At 47.4% G+C, this 23007-nt stretch overlaps 1 protein-coding gene across 2 annotated transcripts in view; it reads left to right on the top strand.

Annotated features, from left to right (window-relative positions):
• ERCC6 (ERCC excision repair 6, chromatin remodeling factor) overlaps nt 1-23007 on the top strand; it is an 89826-nt gene that overhangs the window by 5126 nt on the left and 61693 nt on the right. For both annotated transcript variants that reach the window (XM_066600344.1, XM_066600345.1), the window contains exons 2-8: nt 420-782; nt 1409-1529; nt 11205-11316; nt 11415-12093; nt 12383-12508; nt 14548-14706; nt 17879-18014. In XM_066600344.1, coding sequence (XP_066456441.1) covers nt 421-782; nt 1409-1529; nt 11205-11316; nt 11415-12093; nt 12383-12508; nt 14548-14706; nt 17879-18014 — 1695 coding nt within the window. In that variant the 5' untranslated portion in view covers nt 420. The remainder of the gene's footprint in view (nt 1-419; nt 783-1408; nt 1530-11204; nt 11317-11414; nt 12094-12382; nt 12509-14547; nt 14707-17878; nt 18015-23007) is intronic.

Genomic DNA, 23007 nt, shown 5'->3' with positions numbered 1-23007 from the left:
TTGAAGAACAAGTCACAGACATCGTGTTGTGGAGGCGGGATTTATGAATTGGCTGAGCGACAGCATTAATTGATTAATTCATAAATCCCGCCTTCAGAAGCTCCACTCAGTCCAGGTCTGTCCATGACCTCCGGAGAGCAGCGGGAGGGTCCTTGAGTGAGCCTGCTAGGTAATGTATTTTTTAATATAATGCGGCTAGGGCTTATTTTCGGGGTAGGGCTTATATTTCAACCCTCTCCGAAAATCCCAAATAATTAGGGTAGGGCTTATTTTCTAGGAACTGGGTATTAAGGGACTAAGAAATATGATATATTGAAACTAAGATTTTTAAATGTTCATGGGTTTTATTGTAATGTACACCTTTATGTCTGATCTACTTGCATTGCACATTGACTCTTCTTTTCTCCTCCTGTGTACAGAATGCAAGAGGACACTCCACCCATGGAAAAACAACCGGGTGCCTCAGACTTTGCAGAGCCACAAAGCAGCAGTGATTGTCCTGGACCATCAACTATGATAAACCATTGCCTTTTTTCTCATGGTCCCGAAATGCCCTCAAGAAAATTAGAGTCCATCCTACAAATCAGTCGCCATCAGATCCAGGCTGTGGAAGCAGCTCAGCAGGCTCTAGAGCTCCAAGGACTTGGTTTGGCAGTGTATGACCAAGAAGTGTTGGAGCGAGGAGTCCTGCAGCAAGTTGATAATGCCATAACAGAAGCCAATCGAGCTGAACGAGTAGCTGAAGCTGAGAAGGAACAGCAAGAACTTAAGGAGGAGTTGAGGTAAGGGGATATTAAGAAGCTAAAGGGGGTTATTATATCAGTTTAATTGTGTTGCTGCTATTATTTTGCACTTTGGCATCAAGGCATAAAACCTTCTTGATAGCAACTGTCAGCATGAGTGTTCCAGCTACAAGTTGCCCCATTCTTGGGACTTGTAGCTTAGAATCACACATGCAGTTTCTTCAGGGATACTTGGTAAAGCCTCGTGTGGTGCATAGTGTTAGGGCAGCAGAATGCAGTCCTAAGCTCTCACACATGACCCGAAGGTTGCAGGTTCAATCCCCATCCTTCCAACGTCGGTAAAATGAGCTTGCTGGGGGGCAAAGATGACTGGGGAAGGCAATGGCAAACCACCCCGCAAAAACAGTCTGCCAATAAAACTCCCTAGGAGTTGGTCATGACTCAGTGCTTGCACAAAGGGGCTTTATCTTTACCTAAAGAGGAAGATGCATTGATATATTCTTGGGAATTGTAGCTTGGAATCACACATGCAGTTTCTTCAGGGAGACTTGGTAATTTGCTAAATTATGATATATTGAAATTCATCAAATGTCAGTGATTTCTAGTCGTGTTTTAAACTATCAGGAAACATCCAGACCAAATGTTACTTATTTTTTTCTTTACAGTTCATGTCTCACTTCCTTAAGGCAAATCAACAAAATCATTGATCAACTTTCACCACAAGCTGCAACTTGTAAAGAGATTAGCAGGAAACTGGACTCTGTGAAAAGGCAGAAACATAATAAGGTTAGTGAGCATTTTACTTGGGTTTCTTAATACTTAAAGCGAAAATGTCAGATTTAAGATGCAGTGCAGTCTACAAGCGTCCTGTTGAAGAGACGAAGTCACCTGGGCAGTGGTTGATAGCTATCCTTTTATGCTCACTGGTATGGGGACAGCTGTCAATCCTTGAATAGAGCTACCCAGATGACTAGTAAGCTCAGAGTGAGCAGAGGGTTAAATGGAGAAATGACACATTGTACTAGAACTCGTTAAACCAAACTATATATCAGTCTGCCATAGCGTGCCGCCTGCGGTTTGTAGTGTATTGTCTGCCTGCGGCTTGTGTTTTGCAGTTTTCTTGTTCCGCCTGGCGTTATGGCCTCCGTGCGATGCGGGGGGTTTGACGCCACGTGGTTTGCGAGCCTCTCTCTCTCTTCCCCCTATCCCCCTTTCTCTGCACGGTGTGTTTTCCTAGTGCCACCGCGTGGTCATGTGACTTTTCTGTGTGTGGTCATGGTCTGTCTGCGCGCGGCCATTCGAATTTGCGGCCACGTGTAGTTGCAGGGAGATGCAGCAACTCTTGCTGCACGTACTGGAGGTTGCTGCTATGCGACCATTGAGTTTGCCAGCGCATGGCTATGTGCCATAGAGTGCGGCCGCAGCTTGTTCGCTGCGCGGCCGCAGTTTTTAGACCCTGCGCTGTCGGTGTCTTCCTTTGCAGCACCGTCTGGGGCACGCGCTCTGTTAACGCCACTGCCAGGCAGGTGTAGAACCGTGCATTTTTTCCGCTGGGCGTTTTTTCATTGCTTTAATTGCCGCTGGCCAGCTTGCGTAGCTCACTACGTATAACTTGTTTCATGGCCAGCACAGACTGGGGTATATTGCAGCTGTGCGGCCTGTTCTTCATTGGCAGCAGCAGTTGTTCATAGTTATGGTGACCTGCCGACCACTCCATATGCAGCTGTACCTCCCAACCCAGACTCCACCTGCTTGCTGACTTCTGTGGTACCTTCCGTATAAAAGGAGTACTTGTACACTGAGTCTCTGGATTCATGGCTCCTAATGTTTGCACCGGAGCAGGTTGAGCTTTACCTCAGTAACGCCCCTGTTGACACTCCTGCAGTTCACTGCTGCCAGGCGTACCGCAGGGTCCATGCCCAGGATGACGGGGGCGGACAGAGACACATACTAAGTGCGCTCTCGCTACATACGAGATTACATCCAGCAGAGGATATCTCGTCCTACTGACAACAGTGTTCAAACTGATTATCAGCATTACTCCAGGCTTGCTGAGTCCTGTAGTACCTTCCATATCAGAAAGAGCACATACACAGGGATTCTCCGGACTCATCGCTCCTCATATCTGCTCTACACCTTGTTGAGCCTTCACTAACGGAAGCTCCCCGGTTGCCCCTCTTGCAGTCCCGGATGACACGCGGACAGGGGCCAGCCCGGGCCGCATATATGCGCGCTCTCGCTACAATACAAGATTACACCCAGCTGGAGAATATCTCGTTTCACGGACAACAGTGTTCGAACTGATCGTCAGCATTACTCCAGGCTTGCTGACACCTGTGGTACCTTCCATGTGGAAGGACCTCATACACAGGGATTCTCCGGACACATCACTCCTCATGTCTGGTCCGTATTGGGTTGAGCTTTCCCTTTTGATAGCTCTCTGTTCCCCCTCCTGCAGTTCCCTGCAGGCAGCATAACGCATTGTCCATGTACAGGACGACACACCGGAAGGGGCTGGCCAGTGTCACATACTAAGTGCGCCCTCGCTGCAATACGAGATTTACCTCCAGCAGAGAATATCTCATTTTACAGACGATGTTACTCAAACTGATTGTCAGCTGTACTCCGACCTTGATGAGACCTGTGGTACCTTCCTTACTGGAAAGATTACTTGCACATGAATACCCTGCATGCATCGCTCCTCTTACCAGACCGGGTTGAGTCTGTCCTAAGGGCTAGCTGCCCTGTCGTTGCCCTACTGCATTTACCTACAGGCAGCCTACTGCAGTGTCAGAATTTAGGATGATACGCAGACGGGCCCGCCAGAGCTACGTACTACGAGCGCTCACTACATTTGAGATCCATCCAGAATAAGCCTTGTCCTATGAACAAGATTGTCTTGGCCTGTTGGCTTTTCTCTGGCCTTGCTGAGACCTGTGGTACCTTCCAGATGGAAAGAGTACTATTCATAGGAACTCTGCAAACACATTGCGCCTCCTCTCTGGGTGAGCTTGAGCACCAGACCTTTACCTAGCTCCCCTGTGATGACCACCTGCTGTTCCTGCAGGCGACCTTAGTGCAATCTCCGATTACAGGAGAACCGCAGGCTGAAGCTGTCCATGACCGCATACTGTGTGCGCTCTCGCCACAGACGAGTGACGTTCAGTCAGAGCATTTCGTCTTCTACACAGTCCGGTCTATGTATAGTGGCGATTCTGGGTCCCAACTCCAACCGTGAGCTGGGGGGCTATAGATACATCTATAGAGCCCCCCTCCGGTCAGCTCTATGACATACTAATCCACTGTGAGCCGCTCCCTCTCGGGCGGTCTCAGAACTACAAGCCATCTTGTGTTTTTTTCTAGGAACCTGGACTGCTAGTTTTATCAGCCATGTCCGTTCGATCATGGGTAGCCTACAGGCATGATACTGGTTGAGATAGAGTCCCCCGCTGCCCTGATGGGTGCAGAACAGCCCACGTTTCTCCTATATTGTGGATGGGCAGACGCTGGCCGAAAGGAGTACTCTGTAAGTCAGAGCAGTCTCTAATTTAGTTCCTTGAGCATTCACCACGGATCGCATAAGAAAGTTAACAATACCAACGGAGTTAAGTTGGATGGATCCAGGAGCACGCTGGGATCCTCCTGTGTTGTTCTGCCTGCTTTATTGCTTGCAGGAGACCGTGAAACAGTCTATTCTTGTACTGTTGGCAATCCTTGGGGTTCCTCCCTTTCTACTACTAAGGTTACCTCAAAAGGACCAGCAAGATTCCCGTATCGGTGTACTTGGTGTAGTTGGTTTGTGCGGTTGCACCGATATCTTGGTACAGGGCCAATCCTAGTTAACTAACCAGTCAGTCTCCATTCCAAGGCTAGACTTCTTCCGAAGCCCATGATTTCATACAGAAGGTGGATGCTGTGGGTATTGTCACAGGATCATGGGCCTGAAGGATCTTTTGATGCAATTCCTTTTTGCTCTACAGCTAACCAGGCAGTTGACATGACGGATGGGGGCCATCGGGATACGCAGCATCAGAGTCATGCTGCGCTTCAGCTATGCAGCCTGGGCCAGAGATCAGTCCTGGGGTTCTAGGTTCCCCGCATTCTGGTGGTAGTCAGCTGCAAAGATGACTCCTTCAAGATAGTCGAAAGGTAACCAGGAACCTTCCGCTGCAAGCTTTTTCAGCAATGATCAACAGGGGACTTTGACCAGAAGTGGTTATGGATCGCAAATAATTTTTTCTTCATTGGCGTCTGAAATCGTCCCGCTTCCTCCCTCGCAGTGGGACTGGAAAGGTGATATTGACAACCTGGAGTTATATGGAAGCTGAGTTACAACTAGGCCGACTGTTGGAAGGCATGCAACTCCCTGGAGTTTCGACGCTGATGGCTCCACAGCTTTGTTTTGGATGCCGATTTTGTACCGAAGGTTGTCATTAGGAGATGGTCATTATCGACTTGTTGTATATTCTCTCGCTGCTGCTGTTATCGGGAATCCACTTCAGTGGAGTATTCGGTGGGCACCTTTCTTGGTAGTGCCTCGTCCCAAGGAACGCTGTGGTAAGTGGTGGCAAGTGGGCTCGGTCTGACTATGCAAGAGTACCTCTCTCAGGTAGCATTCTTCAGTCGCGCTGGCTCGCTGCTGGTAATCTCGGGAACTCCGAGCGGACTCCTTGCACTGGCTCTGTTTCGCAGCAGTACAGGGTGCAGTACAGTGCCAGTGAATTAATATTCTAAGGCTGTGTTACGGCTCATAGTACTCGCACAGTGGGTGCCTCGTCAGAAGCTCCTTATCAGGAGTTCTTTCTCTTGAAGGGTGGATGGGATCGTTACTCGAGCCCCTTTATGCTCCGTCTCTGAGCATGCTAGATAACTAGTCATCTATTAACGTTAGTCGCAGTTAAAGAGTGGATTTGCTTCTTTACACATGCGGCTTCTTATAGTTTCCCAGCCCCTTGGGTACTGCTCTAGAAGGTCTTTACTGTGTCCCCCAATGATACAGACGAGAAAACAGAATTTTTGGTATAACTTACCGTAAAATTTCTTTCTCGTCTTGTTCATTGGGGGACACAGCACCCACCCAGTGTGGTATTAGGGCTGTAATGTATACTCCGCTGGTTTGGAGGGTCCTCGGTGCAGTCGCACATGGTGTTGGAATGAGTTATAGTTCGTTATTATGGTTATTTATTATCTATTATTGTTGTATCCTACTGGCTGCTCCTACTGCCTGCATGCAAACTGAGCTAGCATGATGCTTGCAGGGGGGTATAGCTAGGGGGAGGAGTTAACACTTTTAATGCTTAGTGTCGCCTCCTAGTGGCAGAAGCTGTACCCAAGGTCTTTGTCCCCCAATGAACAAGACGAGAAAGAGATTTTACTGTAAGTTATACCAAAAATCCTGTTTTTGTTCTCAACCAGCCTCTCGTGGTTGGGAACTTAGCAGGGTGCATCTTTTTTAATTTTTGTATATAAAAAAACCCAAAAAATAATAAGGGCGTCTTTATGCTTGCTAGAAAATCACACCTTTTTTTAGCGATGTGAGAGTGAGTGAAAGCGTAGAATTATGAAACCAATGATTTTCAATAGTTGCCTTCAGATTTGCGATGTTGCAAGATAAAAAAAAACCCGGCATGTTCTATCTTTCTGCATTTTGCGTTTTGTTTTTTAAATCTCCCATGTTTTCCAATGGAGCCTCCTTTTTATTGCATCGCAAAGCAGGAACTTGCGATTTTTGTGTGATGCATTTTCATCATTAGAAAGTCCTATTGACTTTCGCGCTTAAAAATTGCAGCAAAATCGCTTGAAAAAATTGCATGGCAGCCATGTTTTTGTGAGAAAAAGCAATTCTGATGCTCAAAAACCTTAGAAAAAAAGTTGGGATTTTGCCACGATTTTCACGCAGCAATAGCGCGATCACCAGTGTGGAGGAGCCCTAAACCTTTAATTGCATGTATTTTGAGTTCCGCGAGTGTCATTGAAAATCAAGATTTTGTCATGGAAAAGTCATAAAATTAAAAAAAAAAAAACCTGTATGAACCCTGTGCTGTGTCTCCCAATGAACAGGACGAGAAAAAGAATTCACGGTAAGTTTCTTACAGATGAGAAAACTAGGTTTCGTATCATTGGGGGACACAGCTTTGACCTCGGGAAGTTTAAGAGCAGTAACCAAGGGGTGGGAAAATATAAGAAGCCGCATGTATAAAGAAGCGTTATCAGCTCTTTAACAGCGACTAGCGTTAATGGGTACCTAGGCATCCAGCATGCTCAGAGACGGAGCGTAAAGGGGACCTTAGAAAACTGAACCATCCCGAGGAGCTTCCAGCGAGGCCCCATTTGATCAAGAAATATGTGCCATAACATAGCCTGTACATACGATGTCTCTGGTTTGGTGACCCTGCACTGCCGCGAAGCAGCCCCAGTGCGAGGAACCCACCTCGGAAACCCAAGGATCCGCTAGTGTTGCCACTAGAGAGAGGTAAACTTGCGAATTACAACGGAGCCCACTTGTAACCGGCTCGTCCCATGGGACTAGACTTCATCAATGTGGGCCAAGATACCGCATGGAGTGAGGTAACATGCAACAGGGCGATAATGACCTTCTTTTGATGACAAAGAACTTCCGCTGGATAGTGCCTCCCGCTTAGAAGAGGGACGAGTAGACTGGGGGAGCTGGCCGTGACATCAGCACCATCAGAAAGGGGGGTGAAACTTAAAAGAGCTGGGGGCCCTCTAGCAGGCGACCTAGTTGAACGTCAGGGTCTGCTGGAGTCCAGACTGCAAATACTCAGCTAGGCAGGTTGCCGTAACGACAGCACCACTGTTGAAGGGTTAATAGGAAGCACCCCAAGTGAATGCATGGGAGCTACCACTACCCGCCTGGAGAGGGACCGGATCCGTAGTGGTTCAGCATGTCGGAGCTGACCGGAGGGGAGCTAGTAGATGGAGGGTGAACCCCCTGGCCTACCACTATACTTCGATAAAACAAGATGAGATATTCTTTGACTGACTGGATGTCAATCCCATATAGCAGTGCTAGCGCACACAGTATGCGGCTCTGGGTGGCCCCAGCCCATGTCTCATCCTGTAAGCAGGGAAAGTGCTACAGCTGCTGGAGTACTGCTGATAACCAGTCCGAATATGGCTGGATGCAATCTTGTACTGCATCTAAAGCGCACATGGCACGTGTCTCTTGCCTGCCGTCCTAGACCCAGACACTGCGCTAAGGCTGCCTGCAAGAAATTCTTTTCCCAGTATGGCAGGTACCACAGGTCTCAGTAGGCCCAAAATCACACTGAGGTTGATCGGCCGTTGTCTGGCCGTTCGCCCTCTTGATTAGGGGTAGATCTGAGAGTAATACTGCTCCGTCGACCTGCAGGAGGAGGCGGGGCCATGGCGCCTAGGAATGGGGCACATAGCCATTGTGGGGGAGCATGAGCTGTGCAAGAAGGTGACAGTAGGCCTCCTATCTTCCAGCCACAGCCCCTGTCATAAAGGACCCTCCGCGCACAAAAAAAAACACCTGCTGTATCAGCGCAGCGGCCAGGCTTGTCAAGCGGTCCGGCAGGCGGCCAATGGCAAATGAACCCAATACAACGTGCGGTGGCCAATACGCACATGCCCATGGCGGTACAAATCAAGCCATATGACCCCATGCAAAACACATAAATACCACACAGCGGCTACACAGAAAACGCCGCCCGTCGGCTGGGCTGCACCTGGAAGCCGCCCGGCGGTGCATCTGGAAGCCGCTCACAGCAGGACATACTGGAACAGCTATACAGAAGTATGAAGAGATGCAGAAATATAACATAGTTTACACAGAACAGAACCTGTGCAGAAATGCATGAGAATGATACTGCTTATAGCAGGACATCCCAGAACAGAGATACAGAAGTATGACACAGTTCAGACAGAACAGAACCTGCGCAGAAATGCATGAGAATGACCCTGCTCATAGCAGGACATACCAGAACAGAGAAACAAAAGTATGACACAGTTCACATACAGGAACACAGGACTGCTCAAGAGGAAAACCAGCAAACACTGACAAGGAATCAGTATATACATGAGCACAGACTTTGGGAATTGACTGACTGAAGCACCATACTCGGGCAGCACAATCAACCACACCTGTGAAGCTGAGCCGCTAAGAAACCACAGATCCCAACAGCAAGCTCTAACATGGCCCTAAGGTGGCCAGTGTAGGCATAATACAAACCGCATAGCGACAAATACACAGCATGTCAGGCAGTGTAACACAGGAGGGGGACTCCTGTACAGGCGCAGCGCAGCAAGGGAAGCTATTTTCTTACCTGCTCATTTTTACTCGCCTATCTTCTTTTTTCCTTCCTTGCCTCCAGCAGGATCCCCTCACCAGCTCCCCATACCCTGCAGGGAGGGGAGTGGCGATTTTTCTGGGGGACCTATAGCTGGCGGGCCCCAGCCATGCCACCTTTTCTTCTCCAGGTAGGGCAGAGAACAGACAGCAACGTCTGGCCATTTGCCCTCTTGCATAGGGGTAGATCGGAGAATAATACTGCTCTGTCGACCTGCAATCGCTACTTGGAGGAGGACAGACACTTGTCGTCCACCCTCCTTGTGGGGAACAGGTAGTGAGCTTCTTGGCCTGTCCCCACATCCCTGTAGTCTTGAAGACCTTGAATGAAGAGGTCTGCCTCCTACAGACACTAAGCTAAAAACTGATTAGCTGAGTACCTGCAGGTATATAGCAAGTGGGAGGAGCCAACTCGTTTGTCTGCTTAGTGTCCACCTCCAATCAGCAGGTGATATATACCCAAGGTCAAAGCTGTGTCCCCCAATGATACAGACGAGAAAACAAGATCATCTTGCTGTAAAATCCTTTTCTCGTCTCGTTCATTGGGGAAATCACCGCACTCACCCAGATAATTATGTTCTTATTTCCTATGGGCTGGGGCTTTTTTCTTGGTTTTCGCACATGGTTATATGTATTCTAATATGATATTGTATTATTTCATGTTATTTTTTTCCGTTTCTTCTTGGCTGTTCCTACTGCTCACATACAGACTGATTAGCTGGCTGCCTACAGAGAGGGAATATAGTAAAGTGGGAGGAGCTAACACTTTTTTCTGTTTAGTACCAACCCCCTAATGGCAGTAGCTATACCTACAGTCAAATTTGTATCCCCCCAATGAATGAGACAAGAAATAGATTTTATAGGAAGAGAAAAATCCTGCGTTTAGTTTTAGGCCAAATCGCCCTACATGCAGCTCATAGTCTGTTCATTCTGCTCTCCCTAGTCACAGGATTGGTGCCTTGTGAACTAGTGTACCACAGTTATGTCTGTGCCAATACTGATTACTGATGAGCACACGTACGAGATATCATTATGCTCTTTGTGGTAATTCGGCTCTACAGAGCTCAGATTGACTGGTATAAGTTGCTGACAGTAACTAACAAGTATTACTACTTTACTGTCTACCCTGTGTACTTGTTCTCTGCACTCAGTGAAGAGAGGTGGGGTCTCGGATCAGAGCAGGAGGCCACTAAGGGGAAGTGCCAGCATGTGCAGTACTGGGGGCGCTCAGACGGCTAGAGATGAGTGGAAGGTTGAACAGTGCTGCCACGCTAGGGCACGTGTCAGGAATAAAACAGCCATGTGCCCCAAGTCACATTATCTGAGCCATAAGAGCTGCCAGTCCATGTAGTTTTAATATTTAATGAGATGCCAGGTACACATTCACACATACACCCACTCCAGAAGTTTAGCTTATACTATTCTATCCCTATTCTATTTTTCCTTTCACAATGTGACGGACAAATGGGTGCAATGTTAGAAACTTAAAAGTTAATGTTTATTCAAAGAAGATTAAAATATGTGAATCTCCGTAATTCCACGACTGTAAGCACACAGCAGGCAATTGCGGGATGATGCTAACAGTATGTACACAGACAAAACCACAATGAGAATATACAGTACACGAATGTTGTACCTATCAGGATATATAGATGAGGAATTTTCTTGCCAATCCTGATGTGGATTCTAGTTTACTGCCATATTCAAAAGGATATCCACACCTGCGATGGTACAGCAATCAACATGAAACGTCGCACTAAGGGCAAAACTCGCCCTATAATTTCCTAATGACTATGACACCCAACATGAAGATTGGGGTTGTCACCCCGAATGGAAGTCTCTAAATAGAAGACCCTTCTATATCGCTGCGGGGTGCAAAATAATATGGATGTCCCATTGGGTAGGGGGTCTTAAAAAAAAAAAAAAAAAAAAACGACGTTCCCATATTTTAATCTTCTTTGAATAAATGTTAAATGGGTGCTAGGTTATAAAATTAAAAGTTGTCTGTCAGGTTGTACTGAGTTGGTGACTTCATTTGGGGCTCAGTATATTGAGGTACCTGTAATTGCATATCCTTTCTCTCAGCTGCCAACGCTGATGCTTTCATTTCTTGTGCATTTTACCTTCAGGAACAGCAGCTGAAAAAAATCAAGGCTAAACAAAGGCGTCTAAGAGCAACGTTGGGTGTCAACCAGGATGAGAGTGATCCTGAACTGCCGTGGTCAGATAATCCTGAAGATGGTGAGCTCAGTATCTGTGCTTCTCTTGGTCGTTCTTAAGACCCATGAACACTTGGTATTGGTTTCTGCTGTCTGTAAGAAAGCTGTTTGTTTTGTCAGATGTTGTGCCCACATCCCTGGGCAGTATGTTGATGCCCATTCAAGATGATGATTGGGAAGAGCTCATCCGCACTGGGCAGATGACACCTTTTGGCACGAAGATACCCCTGAAAGAGGAACGTAAACCAAGAAAGCTGATGCTAAATGAGACCTCTGATTTTGAGAAGTATCTTTCCGATCAAGCACAAATGGCCGCACAGAGGAAACGACCTTCTACTTCCAACAAAAAGAGGATGCAACTGGAGGCGGAGAAGGATAATAGAGCTTTGAAATCCGTAATTAAAATTACCTCCATTCCATCTGCTGAGAAAAGACTGAAGAAAAGAATAAGGAAATTACAGAGCAAAGCCTTGCAGACTCAACTCAGGACAGGAATCCCACGTAAAAAAGTAGATGCCTTGTCCACACAATGCAACCAAGAAGATGTTAGTGAGGGGTCGGATGAAAGGGAGCAGAGCATGATGGAGAAGGAGGAGGATGAGATGACACGTGATAGCCCTTGCTCGGACTATGAATTAAAAGCACTTCAACAGAAAAGAGTTACTAAAAGACCCCAACGTAAGGGTTCCGTAGACCCAGAGTTCTTACCAAGTTCTGATGAAGAAGAAACTCCTTGCTCATTAAAGGGAAAACGGTGCAGAGACGATGGAAATGCCAAGCTGTACAATCATCGAATACGGTGGGTCGCTTTAAAATCAGTTTAGCAACTGAAAAAAAGTTACTCAATTTCTTTTGTTCCAGTAGCAATCAGTACTGTGAATCCTGTTAGTGTGCTTCTGGGCACTTGACCGGATGCATCAGGTTCACTGCGTGTTTCCTGATGCGATAAGACTTTTTAAAGGATTTTTGGCGTTCCTTACATCTTAGAGGCTCCATTTTTAGTGGTGATTTTGTAAGGTTTTACTACCCCCATTGGCCATTAGATGGCATAGGATAGATGTCTAATTTCCACTCCTGTATTTTTTCAGGCAATACTACAAACAACAAGCTAAGGAGGACGAGCAGCGGGGTATGGCGGAGGAGTCTGAGGACAGTGATGCTGAATTTGATGAGGGTTTTTGCATACCTGGGGGTCTCTGGAAAAAGTTGTACAAGTGAGTCCTAATCTCTCTAACGTTTCTTATGTGTGTTTTTTTTGTGAATGGCTTGCATAAAGTTGTATTACATCACCAAGTATATTGTATTCATACAGTGGAGAACATTTAGCCCTAAAAGTATATCTGCCATATAACTACAGTCTATCCCAAATTTGAAGGGTGTGACATAGAGGCTTTCTTCTGTCATTACCACCCTTCCTGAGAAGCTCCCATCATGCCTGCTAGGCAAGTTTAATACATACTATATCTGCCTATAGATAGCAAGAGTATAGTGATGAGCTATAAACAAGTTCAACACAATAAATGTGAAAGCAATATTCTGTAAGGTCTTCATAGATTGCAGCATTGTTTATTAATGGTTAGCGCACGTTTTATTCATCCTAACATTTGCCATTCTGTTTTTTATCTGTCCTTTAACAGTTTCAGGCACAACAGCATAGTTTTGAAAACTCCCATCTAGGAGGGGCCTAAAGTTCTGTTAGTCCAGATAATCCTAGTTAGTAGGCAACAACTACATTTACAATAAACACTTAAAAGAACTCAACATGTCAACATGTTTTTGCAACCCTCACTGATAGTCCCATCAGGTAGGACCTATCACACTGATTACAGTGATGTGTCCTCTGTGGGGATCTGTGCAGGAGTTTTGGAGAAACTTACATTTAGTAGCAGCCAGGCACAGAATTAGTCCTGCATATTCATGAGCCGCAGCCATACCCATCCTGCCCTCCGCCCTATGCACTGTAATAAGCAGACAGCTGTCAATCATTGGCTGGAGGGTGGGGTGGGTGGAGCTAGCCTGCAGGTCATGAATATCCAGGACTACTTTAAGTAGTCCTCTATGTATGTGCTGCTATTGATAAAATGAATTTTCTCCAAAACTCATGCACAGATTCATACTGCAGACATCTCACTGTGACTGTCACTACCGTGTGCTGACCTCGGAGAAGGGTGCAAAAAGATGGTGACAGTGTCATTAGGTACACTTTATCTGTAGGGAAAATATGAGGCTGCAGATTTGCAATCTAAAAAAGGGTTTAGGGTCCGAGGTAAGTTGTGTATTAGCTACTGTGGGTGCTCTAGTGGCCGCCATTTAGTTTTAGTGGACGTCACATCTGCTCCATCTGCAGCAGTGCAAGAGAATGTATTAGCAGCTGGATAGAAAATTAAGGTTCTTGATAAGAGATCAGTTTCTGTGGATACTGTTCTATCTTATCAGGCTAAATGTACATGGATTGTGGGGAATGTAGTAAGAAGAGCTACTGTTGTCCCTATCAGTTATCCCCATAAGCATGCACTTGGATTGGGGGATGTAGTATGAGGAGCTTGTCCCCATCAGTTATCCCCCATAAGAATGCCCTTTGATTAGGGGGGAGATGTAGTATGAAGAGCTATTGTTGTCCCCATCAGTTATTCCCATAAGCTTGCACTTATATTAGGGGGGATGTAGTATGAAGAGCTACTGTTGTCCCCATCAGTTATCCCCATAAGCATGCACTTGGAATGGGGGGATGTAGTATGAGGAGCTATTGCTGTCCTCATCTGTTATCCCCAAAAGCATGCACTTGGATTGGGGGATGTAGCATGAAGAGATGCTGTTGTCCCCATCTGTTATTCCCCATAAGCATGCACTTGGATTGGTTCACAGGATAGGCCTCTGCCACCCCTGGGGATCCTAGGACTGGATTTTTGAAGCCAATTTTGGCTCATTCTTCTCTCCCACGGAGCCCCTTTTATAGACATTACTGCGCTTCAAACAGCCTGCAACATTGTTAGCAGGACACAAAATTGACTTTGAGAAAATGAAGCAATAGCAGAATTAAATAGTCTTACATTCAAATCAAAATTTCAGAAAAACATGAATTTTGCTTTCAAAGGCATTGTGATGGCAGATGCTTATTCAATGCGGTTTGTTTTTGGATAATATAAAATGTAAGCCTTGTAGTGATGATGTCTTCCACGTTGTTAGGACGGCTCTAGCATTTCCTGGCGTTGCGTTGTCTCCTTACTGGTTCTTCTCCGCTTCGTTCCTACAGGTACCAGCAGACAGGTGTTCGGTGGCTGTGGGAACTACATTGCCAACAGGCAGGTGGCATTTTGGGAGATGAAATGGGATTGGGCAAAACCATCCAGATAATTGCCTTCCTGGCAGGACTGAACTACAGCCGGCTGAGGACACGAGGCTCTGATTACAGGCAAGTTGCTGCCATGTAGACTGCCAGTCTGAAGCGGCCATGAATATTTCATAGAGATTATTACAGAGAGGGTGGGCCTGCTGAATTATTCACCGCATTTCAATTAGATAGCTCCTTTAATTCGCTTACTGGGGAGGGGGTTGCTTTAAAGTCCGTTTATGACAGGGAGGGGAATTGCAGGGCACAGAAAATTAAAGAGCTCACACTAGTAATGAATTCTTGGCTTGCACATCTGTGTTTTCCATTCGGCATTTTTCTTCCCACTGACTGTTTGGTACTTTCTTTGGTAACGGAGATGTGGATATGTCTTGGGGACAGCGCTGCTAAGCGAGCACCAATATATTGGCGATATGAATAATATATACATTCTGTGTACTGAGAGGAAATATTTTAACCCTTCTCTTTCCTAGTATAGTCTTTAGTATTAAAATCTTGAAGAATATTTGAAAACTTATGTCCTTTTAAACAAATGGGATGCAGACTGGATGCTAATTACATACAAATAACTCTACTTCTCCACTGTAGTGAGCTGGCACCGTGTGCATCCAGCAGACCTCTGCTATACATAGAAGATTTTTACTATTCTTATTACATAAAATATGTCCGTCTTTCAGAATGCTGGGTCAGAAGTACCTCAAGGGGTCGGTTTTCTTTGTTCAGGTGGTCTCCGCACATGCCTGCACTTGCTTCAGTAAAGGCCCATTTAAACGGGACTAATGTCAGGCAAACTATCTATGCCCGACACTCGTCCACACGTACACTTGCTGTGCTCTTGCACAGGAGCTAGTATCGCTGGCTCGTTTACAGATCGGCCAGCAGGGGGCGGGGAGGCTGCAGGAGATTTCTCTCCTCGCGCTCCTCCGTCTCTCTCCGTTGACTTAAGATTGAGCGATGATATCGTCCATCGTTTATGCAGCATAAACGATGGACAATGAACTGAACGATCATTGTTCAGAACTGAGCAATGGACGATGAACTGAACGATCATATGTTAACTCAATGGAGAGGGGCGAAGGAGCGTGAGGAGAGAAATCTCCTGCAGCAGCACCGCTGTGAGCCAGCGGTACTAGCTCCAGTGCAGTAGCACGAGAGCGAGTATGTGCGGGGATGAGTGTTGGGCATCATTTGCCCAACGTTCGTTCCGTCTAAATGGAGCTTAACCCCTATGACCTGCAGGCAAACACTCGAAAGCCATCTGAATCACAACTGAATGTTTGATATGCTACAAACATTACAAGATCTGGGAATAGCTGTGTGTAAATGAGATCACTCTATGATCTGGCAATAAAACTATCCTTCCAGATTTTGATGTTTCACTTACAAATACAGTTTCATTGCAATTAAAGAATCGGCACTTTAAAACACGTCTTCCCTTTTTTACTTAAAAATGAGCAGTAAATAATCCTACAAGTGAGAAGTCTCCATATAATCTGCATTTTTAAAGCACCCCAAGAGCTGATTTGTCCCACTAATATGCCATCACATATTATGACTGGACAATCTGTTTATTGCTGAGGTTTTAGCTTTACTGTAAATATATTCTATTAATCTGCACATGGCTGTATTCGCTGCCAGCAGAATTTTCTCCCATGAAATGCTCAGATTGTTAGTGCTTGTGTTACGTAAAGACTTACCACCAGCACCTCTGTAGTAGGATAGAAAGCTACCAGAGTAAGACCTTCAAGCATGATGACTAGAGATGAGCGAGCGTACTCGCTAAGGCAAACTACTTGAGCGAGTAGTGCCTTACGCGAGTACCTATCCACTCGTCTCAAAAGATTCGGGTGCCGGTGGGGAGGAAGAGGGGGGAAGGGGAGATCTCTCTCTCACTCTCTCCCCCCCCCCCCCCCTGCTCACTCCTGCAACTCACCGCTCTCCCCCGCCGGCACCTGAATCTTTTAAAACGAACGGGCAGGTACTCGCATAAGGCACTACTCGCTCGAGTAGTTTGCGTTAGCGAGTACGCTCGCTCATCTCTAATAATAACCTATAGCGTTAAGGCTCGTTGCATGCTGGTTGCTCTAAATCTTTAGAGTGCTGCTAATCTAGTTCCATGCATACGTTATTGTTGCAGTGGGAAACAATTGGGGATGCCTCAGTTGTCAGGCAACCCCAATACACTTCAGACCATAACTGGATCCATCCAGATAGGATGAGATATCCACTATTAGGCCTCCCTCACACAGGGCGTTTGCAGAAACGCAGCGTTTTTTAACGCTGCGTTTACTGCCGATTCCGCCCGGTTTCAGCAGCGCTGGCATACTTTATGCCAGCGTTTTGGCTGCGTTTTCAGCTCAGCTGAAAACGCAGCCAAGGATGCTGAACAGAAGAAAAAAAAAGCAATACTCGCCTAGCTGCTGCAGTCCGGGTCGCGGCCGCTGGTCTCTGCCGCTGATCCGGGCTTCCTCTGCACTCGCAAGTCTATTGCCATAGGCCAGGTTTGAGAACCCCACCTCCAGCAATAGAGTGCTGTGATTGGTTGTCGGCGCTTGCTCGATGCCCAATCACAGCCCTTCATTGACTGTCTCAGCCAATCAGAGCTTGCCGGCGCTGATTGGCTGGGACAGTCAATGAAGGGCTGTGATTGGACATCGAACGCACCGATAACCAATAACAGCACTCCATTGCTGGAGGTGGGGTTCTCAAACCTGGCCTACGGCAATAGACTTGGGAGTGTTGGAGAAGCCCGGATGAGCCGCAGAGACCAGCGGCCGCGACCCGGACTGTAGCGGTTAGGTGAGTATTACTTTCTTTTTTTTCTCTACCTAGCTGGGACTGATTTTCGGGGTAGGGCTTCAATTGCAAGCCCTCACCCCAAAAATCGGCGAGCGGTTAACGCTGCCAAAAACGCGGCACCAAGTGTTGCCGCGTTTTCAGCAGTGCTAAAACTGCTGCCCATTCATTTTAATGGGCGACGCAGGGCTGAAAACGCCCAAAAATAGAGCTTGCATCGCTGTCAATGCGCAGCATTGGAAGGCGCTGCGTTTTCAGCCCTGTATGAGCAGCCCCATTGAAATGAATGGGAGTGTTGTACAGCGTTTAGCGCTGGGGTGAAAAGGCAGCGTTAAATGCTGTACAAAACGCCCTGTGTGAGGGAGGCCTTAATCGAGTCTACAGGCAGCTTTTGATAAAACTGTGTTCTTATCTTCCCAATTTTTTTAATTTATTTCAGGTATGAAGGCTTGGGTCCCAGTATCATTGTGTGTCCAACCACCGTTATGCACCAGTGGGTGAAGGAGTTTCATATTTGGTGGCCTAAAGTTCGTGTAGCTGTACTTCACGAAACAGGAAGTTTTGTTGGTAAAAAGGTGACCAGACCACATTATTTTTATAGCTACATCATAAGGGGTTTTATCTCTAGCATATCGTAGATCGTTCCTGCATGCTCATATTCTGTTTAGAGCTTTATCTCTGCTCTGGTGTAATATGTTGACTATTTTGCATTGCTTTATTGAAAGTAAAAGACAATTTAGGTCAGATTGTGCCCAAGATGTATTCTGGGACACTAGACAAATCCAGAAATGAACAGAAATCTGCTCAGAGCCCAAAGTTGCAACTAAGGTCTCTGTTCGACCAATGCAACCTATGGTTCCCGCCAGGGTTGCACCTGAATGCCATCTTTTGAAATCAGGGCTTCCAAACTCATTGTGACTCTACCTTGAGTCAGCACCTCCTAACATAGTGAAATAGTAGGCGCTAATCTGCTGCGACTGCAATACAGAAACAGAGATACAGCATCTGTCTTCTGGCACTGAAAAATATGCAGGCATAATACTTCTATTCTTTTTCTGTGATTAGACGTTCAAAATTTGAGGTCGTTAGATCGTATTGTGGTCATTGTGTGAGTCCATCTGCCATGATCAGGTACCTAATTCACATAGGTCTATACACTAAATATAAAAATGACCTTGGACCAATGGGAGGCATGCCCAACCCTCATGGAAGGAGTCGCCACCCCCACATGTGCGATACAAACGACAAAGTTGTCCAAGGTGCTTCTTAATTAGTATACCATAAAGCTTGCTCCTGCCTTTATTGAGGTAATTATGTAGACCTAGGAATATGAGAGGTAAGCGTCCTGTTGTACATTGTGTAATATAGGAACTCTTCTCAGTGAGGTCATCTTGTCTTGACAGGAGTTGATCAAAATGTACGGAAGAACCCCACAGGTAGAGGTATAGTAAATATAGCAATGGCACAATGTAAATGTATACAGAGATTACATACCTGCACAATGTTAAGCACCCCAAGACATTTCTGCTGATATTGAACCTATATTATAACCCATAGATGCATGTTGATATGAATTCAAGTGATATATAGCTGGTAACTACTTAAGTCTTAAGGTGGCCACACACATTAGCTAAAGATAAGCTGAACTGGCACGTTTGGCCAATGCTATAATGTGTGAGCGCCTCCCAAATCTCCCTGGCTGATGGATGTTGGGGGAGAGTCGACAGACACTTAAGTTTGGGGAAATGGGAAAAGTTCCCTGTCTGACCATCTAGATTTCTGCTTCATTGTGATGTCCTTTCTGACAAACTGAGAAGGAACATGTTATTCGGTCAGGTTTACATGAATGGGAGCCTCTAGACTTTTCATGATAATAGTATAGAACTTGCAATAATATTTTTCTCGTCTGTATCATTGGGGGACAAAACTTTGACCTTGGGTATAGGTACTGCCACTAGGAGGCGACACTTAAGCATTAACTCCTCCCATTAGTTTATATTCCTCCTGCAGGCATCTGTCTAATTCAGTTTTAGCTTAGTGTCCGGATGGACTAGGGCTAACTGGGAGGCAGGACTTTCCCTGTTAATCCAACCAAGGAGGGCAAACAGAATGGGACCAACCTTCTGTTGTCTGCCCGGTCCCCTCAGAAGAAAAGGAGGCACATTCAGGTACACCTGCATGTGGCCCGCCAGCCATAGAACGACCCTTTCTTCTCCCGGGCAGTCAGCATCCCCTACCCGTGCAAGGGCAGGCGATGGTGAGGGAGATCTCTGCTGGAGTTGAGGAGTCATTCTACCTCGGCGGAAGGTAAGTATCCACTGTAGACTTTCCACACCTCGCTCCCTCCCCCATCAGCGCAGCGACAGTGTAGCCCCAGCGCTGCCTCGGTTTGTTGCTTAACTGCACGGCGTGTGTTGAGGTGTGCGGCCCCTCCTCTGTGGTGCTGTCGTTTTTACCTCTCTGCGGGGGATGTCGGGCCTGGGAGGCCGGTGCAGGGCCTCGCCTTGTGTTGGCTCGGGTTCCTTGCAGCCGTAAGTCTCTCCCTTTGCCCTCTGTGTTGGTCTGTGCTGGTAGCACGTGGCCCCTCCATGCAGGCGGTGCGCGGCCTTGCTGTGTTGGTGGCGCACGGCTCTCCTGTGTTGGTGGAGCATGGCTGGTCTCTGTGCAGCATCCGGGATCAGACTATGATGGACGCACACTTCCTGCTCCGTGGCCGACGCGCTCGCTGCGGCATGCTCGCCAGTAGGCAGGAGGTACAGTGGCAATAGCGGCCTGCTGCTGTTTTTTCTGTGGGGTAGCTGGCCGCTGCGTTGTTTTGTATCATGCATGTGGCATTATGTCTGGCCGCTGTGCGACGATATTGCTAGCTGCTGTGCGGCATTATTTCTGTCCACTGTCCAGCATTATGCTTACCCACGGTGCGGCATGGTTGCTACCGTTTTCCCTCGAAAGTAAGCCCTACCCTGGTTTTCGGGGGAGGCTTGAAATATAAGTGCGACACTATTGCTAGCTGCTGTATGGCATTATACTTAACCGCTGTGCAGCATTATTGCTAGCCGCTGTGCAGCATTATTGTTGGGCAGCATTATTGCTCAGCGGCTGTGCGGCATTATTCTTAGCCATTATTAAGACATTATACTTAGCCGCGGTGCAGCATTCTGCTTAGCCGCTGTGCAGCATTATGCTTAACCGCTGTCCGGCATTATTGCTAGCCGCTGGGCAGCATTATTGCTCAGCCGCTGTGTGGCATTATTCTTAGCCATTATTAGGACATTATACTTTGCTGCAATGTGGCATTATTCTTACCCGCGGTGCGACATTCTGCTTAGCCGCTGTGCGGCATTATTGGATAGCCGCGGTGCAGCATTTATCGATGGAGGTGGTTCGGCATTATTGCTACTTGCCGCATGGCATTATTGGTTAGCCATAGCGCTGCATTATTGGATAGCCGTGGTGCGGCATTATTGCTACCCGCTGTTTGGCATTATTGGTTAGCCATAGTGCGGCATTATTGCTAGCCGTGGTGAGGCTAGTGCGCACACTGCCTGGTAAATAGCGGTAGGCAAGATGTGTGTAATCCAGCTCGGTGCTTGGGCGGTAGGTCTTTTGAGTGCAGAGGGTCCCGTGGGACAGGGGCTGTGAATGAAGGTGCTCCCCGCTTCCACAATGGCAATATCCTCTATTTCGAGGCACCATAGTCCTGCTGGTTTCCCTGCCCAATCAACCTCAGCGTGGTTCTTGGCTCGGGTTGAAGCCTTGCCTAGCAACTAGCTCCCCTGTTGCCCCTCCGGCAGTCCCCTGCAGGCAGCCTTGGTGCAGGATCCATGTTCGGGAAGACGAGCGGACAGGGGCTGGCCAGAGCCTCATACTAAGTGTGGCATTACTCTGGGCTTGCTGACTCCTGTGGAATCATCGCTCCTCATATCTGCTCTGGACCGGGTTGATCCTATACTCTCGGTAGCTCCCCTGGTGCCCCTCCTGCAGTTCCCTGCACTCAGCTTGCCGCAGTGCCCGTATCCGGGATGACACGCGGACAAGGTCAGCCAGAGCCGCGTACAAGGTGCCTACTATATGACATGTACATCCAGCAGAGAATATCGTGTCTTACAGACAACAGTGGTCCAACTAATGGTCAACATTACTCTGGACTTGCTGACTCTGGTAGTACCTTCCATAGAGAAGGAGTACTGTTACAGGGAGTCTCTGGACTCATCGCCCCTCATGTCTGCTCCACACCAGGTTGAGCCTTGGCTGTCAGTAGCTCCCCTGTTGCCCCTCCTGCAGTTCCCTGTAGCCAGACGTACCGCAGTGTCGAAGTCCAGAATGACACGTGGACTGGGGCGGCCAGAGCCACATACTATGTGCGCTCTCGCTACAATATGAGATTACATCCAGCAGAGAAGATCTCGTTTTACGAACAACAATGTTCTAACGGCTCCGGCATTGCTGAGAACTGTGGTACCTTCCATGGAAAGGGTACTCGCACAGGGATTCGCTGGATTCATCGCTCCTCATGACTGCTCCGGTCCAAGTTGAGCCGTGCCTAGTGGCTCACCGAGCGTTGCCCACTTGCAGTCTCTGCAGACAGTCTTTGCGCACTGTCCATGCCTAGGACAGGCGGGAGACATGTGCTATGTGTGTTCTCGCTACTATACAAGAGTTGCATCCAGTCAGAGAAGTTTTTTTTCCCCAACAAACTAGCTCAAGCTGCTTATCAGCAATGCTCTGACCTTGCTGTCACCGATGAGACCTTCCATATGGAAGTGGTACTGTGCACAAAAGGTCAATGATCACATCGCTTCTCTTCTCTGCTCTGGAACGGGTGAGCCTTACCTTATGGCCAGGTCCCCTGTGGTGAACTGCCTGCCGTTTCCTTGAAGGCAGCTGTAGTGCAAACTCCGATTACAGGAGACGCATACTATATGCGCTTCCACAACAGTGCGAGACTGACGTCCAGTCAGTCAATGAATATCTCGTCTTTCAGACAGTTTGGCTCTGCCCAAGTGCAGCGGTAGTCCAGAGATCTACCCTCCAACAGTAAGTCTGGGGGTGGTAGGTCCGCCTGCTAGCTCCCCCCGGTCAGCTCTAACACGCGGACTGCTATGGTTCTGGTCCCTCTCCAGGTGGCCTCGAAAACAATCCGGCATCTAGTGCTTTCTAGGAACGCTGGACTGCTAGCTCAGTCAGCTGTGTCCGTGTGGGTGTGGGTCACTCATGTCATCGGTGACAGAGTGAGGAGAACTCTGTTGCAGAGCAGTCTCCTGCGTTCCTAGAACGTTTTTTTTCGTGGATTTTTTTATACACAGATACTGTGCGTAAGAATCTGGTCCAACCTGAAGCCTTTCCGACAACGGCTTTGCTACGCTAAAGAGTCGGGGTGTCCTGCGTCCTCCAGGGCCTCGTTTTGGCGGGAGTTAATTCGCTCTATGGCTGACGAGCCTCCTTTTAAACGGGGCTTGACGTCAGTGGAGCATTGGCTGGGGTTTTTCAGTAATGACGCAGGTACCATTTTCTTTTCAGGGTCCTCTCATTTGCAAAGGCACTCTGAAACCAGTTTGGCTGAAAGTC

Source organism: Eleutherodactylus coqui, chromosome 4, assembly GCF_035609145.1.
Source record: "Eleutherodactylus coqui strain aEleCoq1 chromosome 4, aEleCoq1.hap1, whole genome shotgun sequence".
In the NCBI taxonomy this organism is placed as follows: Eukaryota; Metazoa; Chordata; class Amphibia; order Anura; family Eleutherodactylidae; genus Eleutherodactylus; species Eleutherodactylus coqui.
This window is presented reverse-complemented; position numbering and strand designations above follow the sequence as displayed.